The 16,213-nt window shown below is 41.8% G+C and overlaps 1 protein-coding gene and 2 long non-coding RNA genes across 3 annotated transcripts in view; 2 read left to right on the top strand and 1 right to left on the bottom strand.

Moving 5' to 3' along the window:
* HSPA2 (heat shock protein family A (Hsp70) member 2) overlaps nt 1-3,587 on the top strand; it is a 4,911-nt gene extending 1,324 nt beyond the window's left edge. The window contains exon 2 of the mRNA XM_032691294.1: nt 3,363-3,587. Within this exon, the coding sequence (XP_032547185.1) occupies nt 3,363-3,587 (225 nt within the window). The remainder of the gene's footprint in view (nt 1-3,362) is intronic.
* A 1,789-nt stretch (nt 3,588-5,376) lies between these two features.
* On the bottom strand, nt 5,377-8,485 carry LOC116789023. The gene is made up of 5 exons (XR_004357854.1): nt 8,387-8,485; nt 7,432-7,588; nt 6,219-6,382; nt 5,727-5,860; nt 5,377-5,595 (listed from the first exon to the last, which is right to left on the bottom strand). It is a non-coding gene; the product is annotated as an uncharacterized LOC116789023 (long non-coding RNA).
* Nucleotides 7,618-10,694, top strand: LOC116789024. Its single transcript, XR_004357855.1, has 3 exons — nt 7,618-7,703; nt 9,471-9,586; nt 10,502-10,694. It is a non-coding gene; the product is annotated as an uncharacterized LOC116789024 (long non-coding RNA).
* The last annotated feature ends 5,519 nt before the right edge of the window (nt 10,695-16,213 follow it).

The raw sequence follows: 16,213 nt of genomic DNA, 5'->3' as shown, positions 1-16,213 counted from the left end.
TGATTTCACCTTCTTTCCTCCTGCCTCAGTTTACAGGATAGCTTATGTTGATATGAAGAATGATCAAAAGAGAATTTAAAATATAATCCCCACCACTAAGTAACTGTATAATATTCAGGAATAGGCAGGAATATTTTCCAGTATCATTCACAAGGACATTAAATGGTGTTTTGTCCCCAGTATTGACCTTTTGGGTGCTCCATTAGTGAGTATCCCAGGTGGACTTGTGAATACTGCAGAATATTGAACAGAAACCAGTTCCTGATATGGAACCCCTGGCAAGACTTACAAACCTGTCATGAGAATTGTTTTCTTTGTTCTCAGTGAGGGTGGATTGTGATATTTGCTCTCAGACAACAGCGCTGAATTGCCATGAGGCAAGAAAAAATCCTTAAACTCGGCTAGTAAAACAGATCCCAAAGGAATACTAAGTAAGTTTGCCGATGACCCTAAACTGGGAGGAGCTGTCAACTCCCTGGAGGGCTGAGAGCCCGCAGGCACTGAAGTATTACACAGCATCCAAAGGGGACACGAGGATGGGGAAGGGTCTGCAGGAGAAGCCGTGTGAGGAGCAGCTGAGGGCACTTGGTCTGTTCAGCCTGGGGAAGAGGAGACTGAGGGGAAACCTCACAGGGGTCTTCGACATCCTTGTTGCCAATCCTCTGAAATTGTTGGGATAAATAAAACTCTCTAACTACGCGTTTTTAGTGTTAGAAAGCAAGGCATTAATTTTATTCAGAGCAGGGGTGTGTATGTAGCTGACCAAAATCCTGCTTGCATATGGACACTTTTTCACCTATTTATACATTTTTGACAGACAAAAGAAATTAATGTTCATTGGTCCTTAATTACATAATTCTCTTTCATTAGTTAGTATCCTACCTCTTATTGATTATTAATTTCTTGCTTTCTATGCTAATTAAGTCCACACTTTTAGTCTTTTTAGTATCTTTTTCCCCTGTAGGGACTTTGCAGCATGTATACTGAATTCTTTGTTAATTCTTTTCTTTATGACATAAAATCTTCTTCCTTCCTTCCTCCTCTTTTCCTTCCTTTTTCCTTCCTTCCTTTTCTTTTCCTTCCTTCCTTCCTTTTTCTCTTCTTCTTCTCTCTTTCTTCCGTCTCTCTTCTTATTTTCTTTTTTCTTTTTCTTTTTCTTTTCTTTCTTTTCTTTTTCTTTTTCTTTTCTTTTTCTTTCTTTTTCTTTTTTCTCTCTTTTTCTTCCTTTCTCTTTTTTCTCTCTTTTCTTTTTCTTTCTTTCCTTTTTCTTTTCCTTTCTCTCTTGCTTCTCTTTTCTATCTCTTTCTCACTTTCTCTGTTTCTCGCTTTCTCTGTTTCTCGTTTCTCTTTCTCTGTTTCTCTTCTTCTCTTTTCTCTATTTCTTGCTGATATGGTTTGAAGCTGGCTCCCTGCCAAGTCTCCAAACCTTACCACAAGAAGTCCTCCCCCCCCAAACCTTAGGGAGAAGAGGGAGGAAAAACAACCAAGAAAGCCCAAAACGAGAGAGAGACAGCTAAAGCAATATATATATATATTTACACTTATATTACAGTTATATACAATTGAATATATACAATTTCACAAGAAAAAGGGAAGGGGGAAGGGAAAAGGAACAAAACCAAAATAAAATATATATATATCCCGATTAGTAGCCCAATATCTAGCAACTAAAAAAATTGGCTAAAAAACTATCTACCTCTCTCCTTGGGACAACAGAAAGTCACACTGGAACGACCGCTGGCAGCCTCCCTCTCCCAAGGTCGACAAGGCCTTACCAGGCCTTGCTCCCCAACCCGACAGACTCAACAGCAGGGAATCTGCACCTCCAAGCAAGGAAAGAGAGCGAAGGCCTTTCCTCCTTTCTTCTTATAGCCTGGCTTACGTAAAAATCGTACGGAATGCTGGGTAAATCTGGACCCTTCCTTGGTTATAAACTGGTCACCAAGGAAGGCCCAGACCAAACTACTACACTCGCTTCCTCTGTTTCTTTCTTCTTTTTCCTTTCTTCTTCTTCTCTTCTTTCATCTTCTTCTCTTCTTCTCTTTCTTCCTTTCTCGTTCTTCTTCTTCTTTCTCTGCTCTTTCTTCTTTCTTCTTTCTTCTTCTCTTCTTTCTTCTTTCTTCTTTCTTCTTCTTCCTCTTCTTCTTCTTCTTTCTCTTCTTCTTTCTTCTCTCTTCTTTCTTCCTTCTCTTCTTCTCTCTTTTTCTCTTTTTCTTCTTTCTCCTTTCTCTTTCTTTTTCCTTCTTCCTTCTTTTCTTCTTCTTCTTTTCTTCTTCTTTCTTCTCTTCTCTTCTTCTTCTTTCTTCTTTTCTTTCTTCTTTTTCTTCTTTCTTTCTTCTTTCTTCTTTCTTCCTTCTTCTCTCTTCTCTCTTCTTTCTTCTTTCTTCTTTCTTTCTTCTCTCTTCTTTCTTCTTTCTTCTTTCTTCTTCTTTCTTCCTTCTTCTCTCTTCTTTCTTCTTTCTTCTTCTTCTTTCTTCTTTCTTCTTTCTTCTTTCTATCTTCTTTTTCTCTCTTCTCTTTCTTCTTTCTTTCTTCTTTTCTTTCTTCTTCTTCTCTCTTCTTTCTTCTTTTTCTTTCTTCTTTCTTCCTTCTCTTTTTCTTTCTTTCTTCTTCTTCTTCTTTCTTCTTTTTCTTCTTCTTTCTTCCTTCTTCCTTCTTCTTTCTTCTTCTTCTTTTCTTCTCTTTCTTCTTCTCTTCCTTCTTCTTCTCTCTTCTCTTTCTTCTTCTTTCTTCTTTTTCTTTCTTCTTTCTTCTTTCTTCTTCTTTTTTCTTCTTTCTTCTTCTTCTTCTTTCTTCTTCTCTTCTTCCTTTCTTCTTTTCTCTCTTCTTCTCTTCTTTTTCTTTCTTCTTTTCTTTCTTCTTTCTCTTTCTTTTTCTTCTTTCTTCTTTCTTTTCTTTCTTCTCTTCTCTCTTTTCTTTCTTTTCTTCTTCTCTCTTTCCTTCTTCTTTTTCTTCTTCTTTTTCTTTCTTCTTCTTTTTCTTCTTTCTTTTTCTTTCTTTTTCTTCTCCTCTTCCTTCTTCTTTTCTTTCTTCTTCCTTCTTTCTTCTTTTCTTTCTTTTTCTTCTCTCTCTCTCTTCTTTCTTTCTTTTTCTTCTTCTTCTTTTTTTTTCTCTTTCTTCTTTTCTTCTTCTTTCTCTTCTCTCTTCTTCTTTCTTCCTTCTTCCTTCTTCTTCTTCTTTCTTCTTTTTCTTCTCTTTCTTCTTTCTTCTTTCTTCTTTCTTCTTCTTCTTTCTTCTTCTTTCTTCTTTTCTTTCTTTTCTCTCCTCTCTCTCTCTTCATTCTTCATTCTTCTACCTCTCCCCTCTCTCTCTCCTCTTTTCTTTCCACTGCCTCCTCTGGGTATCGCGGGCTGCTTTTATAGTGGATCCAGGCAGGACCCTTTGTGATGCCAGAGCTCTCTGAGGTCACAGTGGCCACCCTGATGCATCACAAAGGGGGTCCCACAGGTGCTCCGCAGGAGCCGATCCACCAGAGCTCTCTGAGCCACCGTCATCAGCGAGGTCACAGTGGCCACCCCCGATGCATCACAAAGGGGGTCCCGCGGGTGCTCCCGCAGGAGCCGCCCGCTGCCAGGCTGGATCCCTGATGCGGGCCTAGCTCTGCCAATAAAGCACAGCAAGCTCCATCAGATGAGGGTGTCAATGGTCCCTGGGTCCCTGTGCGCCAGCAGCGACTTGCTTAGGGCCCGCGTCTCTGCTGCCTGGGCTTTCCCTGGCTTGGGAGAGCCCCCTGGACCCACTTGGAAGTGCTCTGCTGGAGATCGGGCCTCTCACAACCGGGGCCCTATGCCGGGAGTGCATCCCTTGGGACCCAGACCGCTCCAAAGCTTTGTCCTTGCTTCACCTGTGCCAAGAGTGACACGCGGGACACGTTTCTGCCAGATCAGCATGTGCAGAGCTAAACTTCCAGTGCCCTTTCTGTTCAAAGCCTTTGGAGGCAAAAGGGGGGCTGGGGTGAGGGGGAATGCCAGTAAATGGGAGCTTAAGTATTCAAGAAAAGAAAGGACCAGAAAAAGACAGCTTCAAATATGAGATAAGTAACAACAACAACAACACAAGGCGTTACCAATTCTGGAACTTTTTCAATAAAAACATGGAACACTAACTTATATAATCTTATAGGAAATAGCCTTAAGTTTTAAATAAACAAGTGACTGTTCAATACTAACATATATATCTTAGAGGAACTCATCTTCCATTTTAAATAAATCTGCAGTCGAACCTGTCAATAGGCAACAAAAGGAGCACATGCTTGAAGGCTCCCTTTGGGACATCGCTCACACTGCTGTGCTTTCCCAGATGAAGGACACACAGAAGCCTGAGGTTCTCAGCATTTAATTTGCCTCAGCCTTTACAGGCAGAGTTTGCTCTCAGGCATCCATGTCTAATGGCAGAGTTTGGAAAAGGCAGGTACTACCCACAGCTGAAGAGGGTGATGCTGGGATCACTTAAGTAAACTGGAAATATACAAATTCATGGGACTAGATGGGATGAAGCTGGGCTAGGCAAAGGAAGAAAACTCTCAGTAGTGAGGATTGTCAGGCACTAGAGCAAGTTGCCAGAAACTGTCTGCAGTTTCTATTCTTGGAGGATTTCAAAAGCCAGCTAAATGAGGCCTTGAGAAACTTTCTGTTTCATTAAGCAGAAGATTGCATGAGATTCCTGCAGAACTCCTTTCCAACTATTTTTCTCTATGATTCTCAATAAGCAACTGAACGTAAACTTAAGATCCCCTGGAGATGTGCCTTAAATTGTGTAACGCTGAATGTAGCATGTTGTAAATGCCACACAGACCCCAAATCACCCATGAGACATGGGAATCTAAAGGAGAGGGTAGCAGTGGTGGTCCAGGGACTGGAGCTTCTAGAGAGGTCTCTAAACTGTGGTTGTGAGGATTAGCAGGGTTTAAACAGTGTTTTCTGCTGCTCCACTCCAATCAGTCACCCTTTAGGTGTGCTGTAGGTGCTCCAGGACTTCCTGTACTGAACCTCCTAGTGCTCACTCAGTGTATTGGTGTCACACTCTCCAAGGATTTCACGACCCAACAGATCACTCAAAGAAATGACCCTAACAGATCTCGCTAACAAGAGTCCTGTGTGGGCTGAGACCTTCCTGAACACTGAGTTAACATCAACATGATCAACTGTGGCAGCTCGCAGTGGATCTGTTCTCGTTTCATGCTGTTGGCAGAACTTACACTAGCAGTAGAGTGGTGAAGTCTTGCCACTTAGGAGTTACCAGCAGACAAGATCTCTGAACATACCTAAGCAGACCTGGGTTTTCTTGTTATGCTTTACCTTGTCCTGAGTGGCTGCTGTCAGATGTGCACAGCTGCTGGTTCAGCAGGTCATACACACAGAAAGGCTACTGTAACCATTTCAGGTTTAATTTAGGTTTAATCAGTGTTCTGGACATGTGAACATTTTTTATTTCAACACTATTTCAGAAAAGTTTTGTTGGAGGCTCCTGAATCCTCTGGAGACTTCTGGTTGGAAGCACAAGCAAATTTTTCCAGGCCTGTAGCAGCAGACAGTGTATCTGAACAAGCAAGACACTTCATCCCCTGCTGACTGAGTACATGGAGCCATGAATGTCCTGGAGCAAAACCCAGAAAATTTCTGAAGCTTCGGTGTGAATGATGAAATCCTGGGGAGTAAAACCCTACAAGAACCAAGCTTAACTTTGCAGTTAGGATGTAACTTTGAACAGCACAAAGTTGCACATACCTATAGCAATGAAAGAGACAATTTAGATCATCTCTTTAAACAGTAGCCCTTCTGCTTGATGTTGAGTCTGAACTATTGTCTGATGACGGTCCAAATGTGAGTCCCATGTATAACCTTTCAGAAGTTGTATGACTCTGGAAAGGTGAGAAAACCCTGCTGAGAGTATGTCTGCATTAAATAATGGGGTTTCTGTGCAATTCTAAGTGTTCATTTCCAATCAGGCCTCAATTGCTGCGTTAATGTCTCTTGGCATGAGTAGAATTAACATAAAATCAGAGAACTATTTATTTTTTTAGTTTTATACTTCCTTTGCACAGTCAGAAACACCTGAGTGTTGTGACTAGAATACCACACAAGAGGGGACATTCTGTTCAAAGAAGGCAAAACTGATGTACAACCACTGAGCAGAGGGTTGTAGCAAAGCAGAGAAATCATGTAAAATCCAGGATTCTAGCTTAATATCAAGAGTAATTTACTGCTTAAGTGATTTACATGTAATACAATAAGCCCTGCAGGATAAGAATTGTGTCAGGGTTGGTTTTTTTTTTTTTTTTATTGGAAAACATCACTGAAAGATTTCTTTCAAAATAACATCACTGTTTCTGGGGAGAGCAAAACAGATGAATTGGCTCTGATTTCTGGATTTCTCCCATTATCTAATTTAAAACAGAACAAAGAAAAAAGGAATCAGTGGAATAGCAACCTCATAGAGCAGAAGAAACATAATTCAAGTGTTAAGAGGACATTTACAAACACCATTATTAATGCCAAAACATTGGTTTATCTTTTCAGTGAGTTCTACATGTCAGTTTTTGTTAGTTACATTTAAGGTCAGAAACTTGTCCATATACTGTATATTGAGAAAATACTTCTCTGTGGTTTCACGTTCTCATCTGAGGTATCATCCAAGCCAAACTCATCCTTTGATGAATTAATATCAATGGAGTCACATGCCAGGAGTGCAGTTCTTTCAGTACTCATCAGTCTAGTATCAAATGGGTATTTAATTGGTCCAGTTTGCAGAACTGACCCCTGGCTCTCACTCAAGCCACCCCCTGCGACACAACATGGGTATTATGGACCTGTTGCATCCTTTTTTCCCCTCACTGTCCCAAGTACCCACAGACCTTCCCATCCAAACTGGTGAGATACATTCAGGTAAAATATGCCACTTGGCTTAGCCCAAATTTTTGTCATGCTTCTGCTTCTCAGTCAGATCAGCCGTTTGTATGTTTTAGTTCACTTGTGCCATCCATAAACTTCCTCTGGGTGTGCAGGGCATGGCTGAAGCCCCCACTTGGGGCCCTGTAAGGGGGCACTGCTGAAGAGACCCTGTGGCTGCAAGGGAGGGAGAGAGAGAAGAGTCCATATGGGTGCTAGTAATCTTGGCTGGGACCTTCATAGCTGTGAGAATGTCGGCAGATGTTGGATATGGAGCACTGCTACTCCCAGTGTACTTGCAAGTGGGTCCCAGCTCCTCAGTGTCACCATCTTGGAGGGACAGAGAGGAGCCCCATAGCTTCTGAAGTCACACGTGCTTTTGCCTTTTGGGGGAAGAAGGACCTTGGCTGGAAACAGCCAGCACAAGACAGCCAATGGAAGGTACTTTCAGTGAACAGCACGAAGTTATTTTGGTCTCACACTGTGCACTACCTTTGCTATTTATCCCGAGTGTCTTTCTAGCACTGTGTTTATTTATACTCACACAGCTATAGCCCCTCAGTGACAATGTCAGTAATTCTCAAGGCAGTGGCATTTGTAGTGGTGAGCAAAAGGCAAGAGCTGGTCCCATCAGTGGCAGGGTGACCAGTGACGAAGGCAGTATGTCACAGACAACTTTGGAATTCTTGGCTTCCTCTCACCTAGAAAAGGAATGGAAAGAGGGAAATGGAGCTCAAAAAGGCAAGATGCAAAGGCATCTCCATAGAGGCTTAGGGGTTTTGCCAAGAGAATTAAAAATGTTTTACAAGGAATCAAGTAGGTTTATAGGAAATCTGGAGATCTATGTATGCCAAGGGCTTCTCATTCTTCCAAGGCAAAGCTGTTAGCACGGCACTTTTTAAAGTTACTTCCTGAGATATCCCAGCTCAACTCACTCAATTCATGCTCTAGTGATGGTATTGCAGATTGGCAAAAGGGAAATTCATTGTGTCCAAAACCTTGTAATTTTACTCGCTTTAGGAAAGAAGTGATTCTGTGAGAGAGCAGATTCAACATACTCAGCTATTAACATCAAAGAAATGAACTGGTTCTTTTGATGACCTTGGAAAAATGCAACTTGATTTGTTTGAGCAGGGCATTTTAAAGGTTTTTAAAAATCCTATTTGATAATATTATGCAATAATCAAGGCACACACAGCATCTGGACCTGCATGTTCTGTTGGCAAGTGTGCCTGCCTGTTCAGAGGGGCACAAATTTCCTGGCACTGATGAGAGTGATACCTCAGGGCTTTTTGAGGATTAAGCCTTGATTCCCTGTACTGACATTCTCCATAAAGGTCAGTTAGCATTTCCCATGTCCGCTGTCAAACTCACTGACACTGAGCCTCTCGCTAAAGATGATTCAGGCCTTGGAACATGCCCTTGACTAAGGAGCTATTTTGGTTTCAGAACCAGCTGTTTCTCTGGTGCAAATGGTCAAAGGAGGGGAGTTTGACAACCTTAGCTGCTTTGCCAGTATATCTGTTTTGGCAAATCCTCCTAGCAGAAGCACAGCTTATATCCACAAGAGAGTGCTTTGAGTGGTAGGTCTGCTTGCTCCCTGTGTGAAGGGATGCAGAGAGGAAGAGGCTGCTTGGCTGACATAACAGTGCCAGTACAAGGCTTTATCTGCCATGACTATGGGTGTTTCTCTTGCAATCATGATGGAAAAGGCTAGTCTGGCAAATCCTTCGAGTGTGGGCCAGGCCTGAGGACTGGCTGTATATTTAGATGTCCTCTACTGTCATTTTCAGTCTGTGTGCTGAAACATCTGTGGGCTTCTCTGTTTGGCATTATCTCCTTGATGTGAGGTCTCTTAAACCACCCTCTCCTTCTCTTGCTGCCCTCCGTGCCTTCCCAATGTGCGAGCTGCAGTGCTGTCAGTCATAGCTTTTCCTTGTAAAACCTGCACCTTCCTCCAGGCAGGTCTGTCCTCCCTCCCTGCTAATGCTCCTGACAGCTCAACAGCAATCCCTGTCCTGCCAGCTCCACTCCATGCCATCTGCGTGGATGAAGCCTCTCCTTCAGCCCCAGGTCAAACCTGTGCTTTGCTTGTGTCTTGGATCAAGTCACATTCATCATCTCCCTTCCTCATGGCCAAAGAAGTCTCTGCCTTTGTCCGTGTCTCTATGTAAGGATACAGGAGAGCCAACCCAAAAAGCAGTAGAGTGCTTTATTAATCATATCTCCATTGTATAGCTGGATAAATTGAGGCCAGCAATATCTGGTGGGTAGCCCAAGGTCATAAAGACAGTCTGTGTCAGAACCTGCATTTATATCCAGCATTTCTGAATCCCAGACCCTTATCTTAGTCATTAGAGCACCTATAACAGCTCTCTGCTACACTTTTCCCTGCATGTACTAATGAATATTTCCCCTTCAATACTGAACACTTTCAGTCATGAACTCTTATTGTATACCCAGATGCAGTGTGACAAATCCATGTTTTCCCTTTACTAAAGCAATGGAAGCATATACTTCTGATGAAATTTGGCTTCAGCTAAAGAACCAGCAAAGTTTTTTCTGTTGCTGCATTTTCCTTAGTTCTTGAAATCAGTGCTGAGACAAGTCCACTTGTGTGACATCTGCTGATAAACTGGGATCATGAATATAAAATCCAGACTTCTTACATCAGTCTGAACATACCAGACATTCTCTAGGTCAGTATTTGGAAAAAGCTATCACAGGCAGCTTATGGGGCAGGAGTGGATTTCATACATATGACTTATACTCTAGTTTTAGCATAGAAATATCTGAAGCATGTATCAGTGACTCATTTGTTAAAATATTGAATCTTGAAGCAAGGAAATTATCTTGCTGACTGTGTTTCTGTACTTTCTAGTATGTGTCATGGAAAAAACTGGCTATCATGCCAGACTACTGCCTCCGAGGAAGGTCATATTCCTTTAGCACCTGTTGATTAACACAATACCTTATTAATTATTAAGCATGATTGAAGCCTCTGTGGGTATTTCCAATAGTTGCTGGAATGCTGAGATAGTGGATATTTACCTGTTCTGGCCTGCTGGGCTGGAAGAACCCAGAAGGAGTCATTTGTTTACATTAAGATTCCATTCTGATGAAGTCTGCCCCAGAAGACTCCACAGCTGGAGGGTGCTATATCTGCTGATCCAGATCAGTGCTGTGCTGCTCTTCCAGACCTCCTCAGGGCTGGCTAGTTTTTGTCATTTTGGTCTCTCAGGACCTTTTCTAGTAAAGAGATAATGCAAAGCCTCTGACACCCAGGAGGAAATGTCAGCTCGGTGGGATTAGGTGACAGTGATGAGGCAAAGTGGCAGTGTTGTGGATGGTGGGAGACTCTGATGGGTCATGGTCTTGTGGCAAATAACAGGTTGAAAACAAAGTATGAGCTAGCCAGTGGAATTATGGAATTAGATGACATCTCCCTAGCCTGGCTTTCTCTCCAAGACCCGTAGTGCAGAGGCAGCTGCACCATGGATCATGGTGCAGGAGGGCAGTCAGGCAGAAGGAAAGGGGACGTGCTGTGGTACCATGGGTACATGCGCTATGAGCTCGTCTGCGAAGGAGTTTGGACGTAAAGGTCTCACCTTCAGGTCACAGGATTGGATGGGTTGGATTGGTCTGATGAAGATATGCAAGGGACCCAGAGTAAGCCATGCCCTTCTGGATGCTACATGTCAGCATCCTCCCCCGTGTCAGCAAAGAAGAGCTCTGCTGACGTGGAGAATACGTGTCTGAAGCCAGTTACATCAGCTCTGCCCCAGCTCCAGGCATGTTGTAGCAGAAACGCAGGATTTCAGCAATGCTGTTCAAGGTTCATGGGCTTTTCAAGAGAATTGTCAATGCAGACCAGTACTGTTTGCACTGCAACTGAGTGAAAAATGTTGTGCACGGAACATAAATCAGCAGGTTAGGATTTTATTTTTGGGCTGAAAATAGAACATTTCTGCCTTGTGATTCCCGGCTTAAACTTTATGTGGACATTGCTCAATTTTTTTTCTCATTATTGCTATAATTTAATTGTGGGATTTAGTCTTTGGAAACAACCAAACAAACTGAAAAAAAAACAATCAACCATCCAGTTCTGTTATTCAAAAGAAAATTTGTTAGCAGGATATGTGCACTTTTAAATTAGAATGTTTATTAGTTGCTCATTTACTCCTTCAACTATGAGAGGAAGCTCTCTCTTGTCTCCCAATCTGCTTCTGTCAGGGAAAGCTGATAATATCTGCTTTTAAACTGCAATTTCTCCTGTTTTCAGCAGACTTGATGGTTGCAAATGAAAAGTGACCACAGAGGGAGTGGCTAAAGTGTCACTGTTGAACAGGTGATGATTATTAGTCATGGTATATATTGGGAAAGGCTCTTCATAATTTTATATGCCATAAAAAAATTTGGTTTTGCTCCGAGTCCACTAAACTGCTGTTTCAGTGGATATTGTTGCAGCTTGCTGCATTACAAAATCCTTGGTCATCTGGATAGTATTTCTGTAGCAGGGGTGAGAAGTCATGGTAGCAGCTCTAAAGCTTTATTAGGAAGAAAGTTCTATGCTTACTGTTTAGCATGGGCTAGACTAGGAAGGGAAGATAGTTTGTTAGAAATGCCAACATTGTAATTTTATTTTTTTTGGACATCTTTTCTACTTACGTAATTTATAAAGCCCCTTTCAGTAGGGGCTTCATGTAAAATATCATAGGCAAAAAATGTATGGGAACATCCTCTTCTAGCTCTCCCTTCCAAAGGAGAACATGGAGTAGTTAAGCTTTACGTTTTCTGAAATGCTGCATGCATGTGGCTGTGGAATTGAACATGCTTAGAGCTCTCAGAAATACTTCTCATGCTGCTATAAAATACACACTTTACTAACAACTTGCATTATTGGCAACATTGTTGTCTACTGTACTCATTTCAAAAATAATGGTTTTGTGTAATTCTCAGCAATATGATACAAACATAACCCCTGTAATGAAAAACTGGTTCAAAAAGGGACTGAAGACCTCATTGTTGGTCGAATACATAATCTGCTGACTGCTCTGTTCAATTTGGGCTGCAGACTGGTAAACTCCTGGGTCAGGTTTTTATAATCTTGGTGTGAGCTGACTGATTGAAGCACAGACAATGGAAGGGCAAGCCAAAGGCTCCAGATCTTACTGGCAATTTGTTTTATCAGATTCCCACTTCTAATTTACTGGAAAAAAATATGTGTTTCACTCATAAGAGTGGGAAGGAAGACTCAAAAACTGTGATTTAATGGGGACATAGTGGTAGTCTGAATCTCCAGCAGCTGGAAACAGAGAGCCAAGAGATGTGAACCAACTGATCTTCCAGGGTAGTGCTAATTCCAGACCATATCCCTCACTCAGACCATCAGTGCTGCGGCTCCCATTTCCCAGTTGGAGGAAGGTGACCTGTAAAATACAGAAGAGAGAGAGATCCCAGCCCTTTCTGAGTAACGCAGAGATGGGCATGGCCACGGTGACAACATTCCCCCCTTTGTGCTACTGAGGTGGCTTTTTTCTGAAGAAATGGCAAGGTTTACTGCTTTGGGGGATGGATCCTGTTTTGCTTGTGGAGGTTAAGAAACTTCCTACCTTGTGGTGAGAGCGGGGAAGGAAAGATGTGGCTTGCACTGCACTAGAATTGTTCTATTTAAAATGTTTTATAATTAAAAAAATTTATGCGTTCGCTGAGATCTAAACTGATTATAAACGTCTCATTTTGAAAACAGTGCAGATTTTAACCCTTTTGATAATTCCAGCAGAAAATATTAATATTTTCTTTTCTTTTTTTTTTTTTGTTTTTTGGTATATTTAGGCTGACTCAAATTATGGTATGAAACAGCTTGATTTAGGTCCAAGCTTTTTTATGGCTGACCCTCTGAAAAATGTATTTGTCTAATTTATTCAAACCAATTCAAGCGAGGAATCTGCCAAATGTCTTGAAAATTCTCCAGTGACAGGAAATTACTATCCTGTGACTTCTCTAAGTCTAATGTTGTTTCTATGTAGTCTGCTCATAGCTTTGGTAGTGGACAACAACTTGTAATATTGACTGATGGTTTCTTTGGCACTGGGTTACTTTGGCATATTTGAGGTACTGGGACTCTCCTGTCAGAAAAGCAGGGCAGTGACACACAGATCATTCAAAGGACAATTCTTTGATGTCTTTATGACCCAAACAGGAGAGAAACTGGCCTCACCCCAGGCCAGCCTGTATTTACCAAGCTGCTTGCGTCCATCATAACTCCCCCGGTTGCTAACGGGCTGTGTGAAAGAGGACACCGTGTTCCCTTACCCTGCTTCCATCCTCTCCTCCATGCTGGCAAAAGCAGAGGCTTGAGTGTGGCTGCAGTGATATTCTCTCTTTCTCTGCAGGTTTCAGGTTGAAGGGGGCCCCTGATGGCCAAAGGACTCGTGACATTAAAAAATACCACACTTTGAGTCTGTGTTGACACATAGGCATTTCATGGTCTTAAATAACACTTGACTGGTATGTTCTTTTTTGACTGCCAGCTTCACTCATTCTGATCATGGCACACTTTGCCTATGAAATGACAATAAAGAGAGTTTGGACTATTGATACCACCTGTTGACAGTAGGATTTTTCATTGTCCTGCTCTCATATAGCTAGTGAACTACTGTTTAAGTGGATGTCTTTTCTCCTAATCCTATTTGTAACTTGTCAGGTATAATTTGTAAATGCTCAACACTATCTTAGGTACTTTACACAGTTTATAATGTTATTTTTAACTGCCTTGGATTACTTCGGTGCAAAGCAGGTGATCAATTATTGTACAGCTGCTTTTCCAAATTTATTCTTCAAAACTAAAGGAGACTCATATTTACTTTTGGCATGCTTCTACAGGTTCCAACTCACTGCTGTGAATTTCTGGCTCATAGTCCAAATCTGGGAAAACAAAAGCAACTATCAGTAGATGTATGGTTGCTTCTGCATTTGAGGTGCAGGTCCATCCAGGTAATGTCCCTGTTTTTTTTCCCTTGCACATCAATATCAACATTTAGTGACAGCTTCATTTCAGGCTATATAGAAAACAGTATTTGCACCAAGTATCACCATCAAGTTTGCACACAAAAATGGCACCTGTAACCAGGCATTTCCTCACTTCAGTTCAATTTTTGCTTAAACAGGCAGTTGGATGACTGGAGAATGGTTCTCTGATGCTGAGTGATGAATCCATTAATGTTTAAATGAACAACACTCAGAATATGAGAACTGCACACAAGTGGAGTTGCATTTTACAGGAATTGCCTGTAAGCATTGCCTGTGCTTGCATCCCTAAGTGATGGAGGGCCTGCAGTTACTCAGTGCAGCATATAACCAATATTTCTTTAAAAAGGGCTTAATCTTAAACAACTTCCTGAACAGATTATTTGTTTTAGAACTGTCTGATTAGCATTGCTACTTACCTGCAGAAAGATTTGCTCTTGTGAAGTGATCCTGCCTGAGAGAAGCTGTAAAACAGCTGTAAAAAAATGCTGAATGACATGAAAGAGGTCATGATGGTGTGATGGGGTCAACACTTCACCACTACCACAAGAACTCAAGATTGCCAACTGAAATGTTTAGGCCATTTTAAACTTTTTTCACTTGCCACCCCAGCTAAAGTGTGATACACCTCAAACCACCAGATGTGGATCTTGAAAGCATACACAGATCAAACCTGGTTAAACAGATAAAAGTCTGCTAGCAGGTATGAGCCTTCAGCTAGTGAATCCTTAAGTTGCAGGTTGCTCGAAGCTAGGAGGCCACATCTATTTTACCATTGCTTACATCTTTCTTAAAAGCACCCACTGATAAGTCATGCATCTTTGAGTGGTGTGTTGGCAGGAGGAGATGTTCAGATCAAAAGAGCTGCTCCCAGCTTCCAGCGGATGAGATACTTCTTTGTATCTTTGTGCTCAAGATCCTTGGATTTTCCCTCTGCTATTTCTTGGCAAATTTTCTAAGTAATAGTATTTGTGCTTTCTGCTGTCCTCCTGTACCAAGAATTGTACCAGGCACAGATTCTGGGAAGCTAAATGGGAAAGCCATGGGGTCTCTGCCACTTACTCAGGGGTCGAGGCTCAGCTGTGAAGTGCTGTCTCTGGACAGGGCTGATGTGATTTAATAGGTGCCAAAACCTTTTCTTCTCAGAATGTTCCCTCAGAAGCTTTTCAATTACCACTTATTGATGAACGTCATGAAAACAATGGGAGGAAATAATTAGAAAAGACCAAAAAAAAAAAAAAAAGAAGAAAAGGGAAACCACATGGAAAATCAGCCTAGTCTTTGGGAGCATTGCAGCTCCTCGACGATTTCATTTCCTGGGTGCCCCCTCGTGTCCATCACTAGCGTAGCGAAACGCGTCTGGACTGACCCCCCCAAAAAAAAAGTATCCACTTGCTATCACCTTATAAGGTTAATTCGTTTCAAAATCCTTTGTCCCCCCCCCCCCCCCATTTAGTACGCCTATGACTTCATCTCTAAAGAATCCATGTGCAAATTTTCAGGTTGAATGGCGTAGTTTATGCCTTTCTGGACAGTCCAAAACCAAAGAAGGATTCCTCTGCTTGTGTTTTGCCCCAAGTTATGTGCACTTTCGAACTTCTCGAGAGATTTCATCCACACTCCTAGGCATGATTTTAAGAGGGAGCAATCCAGCTGAAGGCCAGAGAGCTGAGGATGCTTACATCATCTGATCAAATCAAGGAGTTAAACTTTGTGCCTCTAATTGAAAGTATTTCCCACATGGGCTGGTGTGTTCAGAAGGTTGAATTATGACCAAAAAGCCAGAGAGTCCCTGGCATTTCTGCCACATGAAATTAAAGTATCTGTTTTAAACCATATAGTCATAGAAGAGGATCCATCTGTTGTGGAAGTACAGTAATATGTCATCAGCTTGCTCTAGTATGTTCCCTGCTGTGCTGCTTAGATTTGCAGGAGCAGAATAGGATTCCCTCACGATCCAGTCTGGATTTGTACAGCAGATTTGCATTCTTCCCGCTGTCGGAAGAGCAGTAGAAAAAAATATTCTGATTATCAAGCCAATGAGAACAGTTCCTCTCTTTGAAACCTCAACAACTGAATGCCAAAAATGCACACACATAGGTGGGTTATATTCAGGGTTCTTGGAGGCACAGCAGGAAGGAAATTGGTCAGTCTGGGCTAACAGACATCCTGCTCACCACTTTTTGGCACACTTAGGAGTGAAAATAAGAGGTATTAATTATGACAGTATGTGAAATGGAAAACAGGTCCTTTCCTCCTCTAACTAAAAGGGCAAAATAATGCAGGGAACGGAGCTT

Source organism: Chiroxiphia lanceolata, chromosome 6 (genome assembly GCF_009829145.1).
Source record: "Chiroxiphia lanceolata isolate bChiLan1 chromosome 6, bChiLan1.pri, whole genome shotgun sequence".
Taxonomy (NCBI): domain Eukaryota; kingdom Metazoa; phylum Chordata; class Aves; order Passeriformes; family Pipridae; genus Chiroxiphia; species Chiroxiphia lanceolata.
This window is presented reverse-complemented; position numbering and strand designations above follow the sequence as displayed.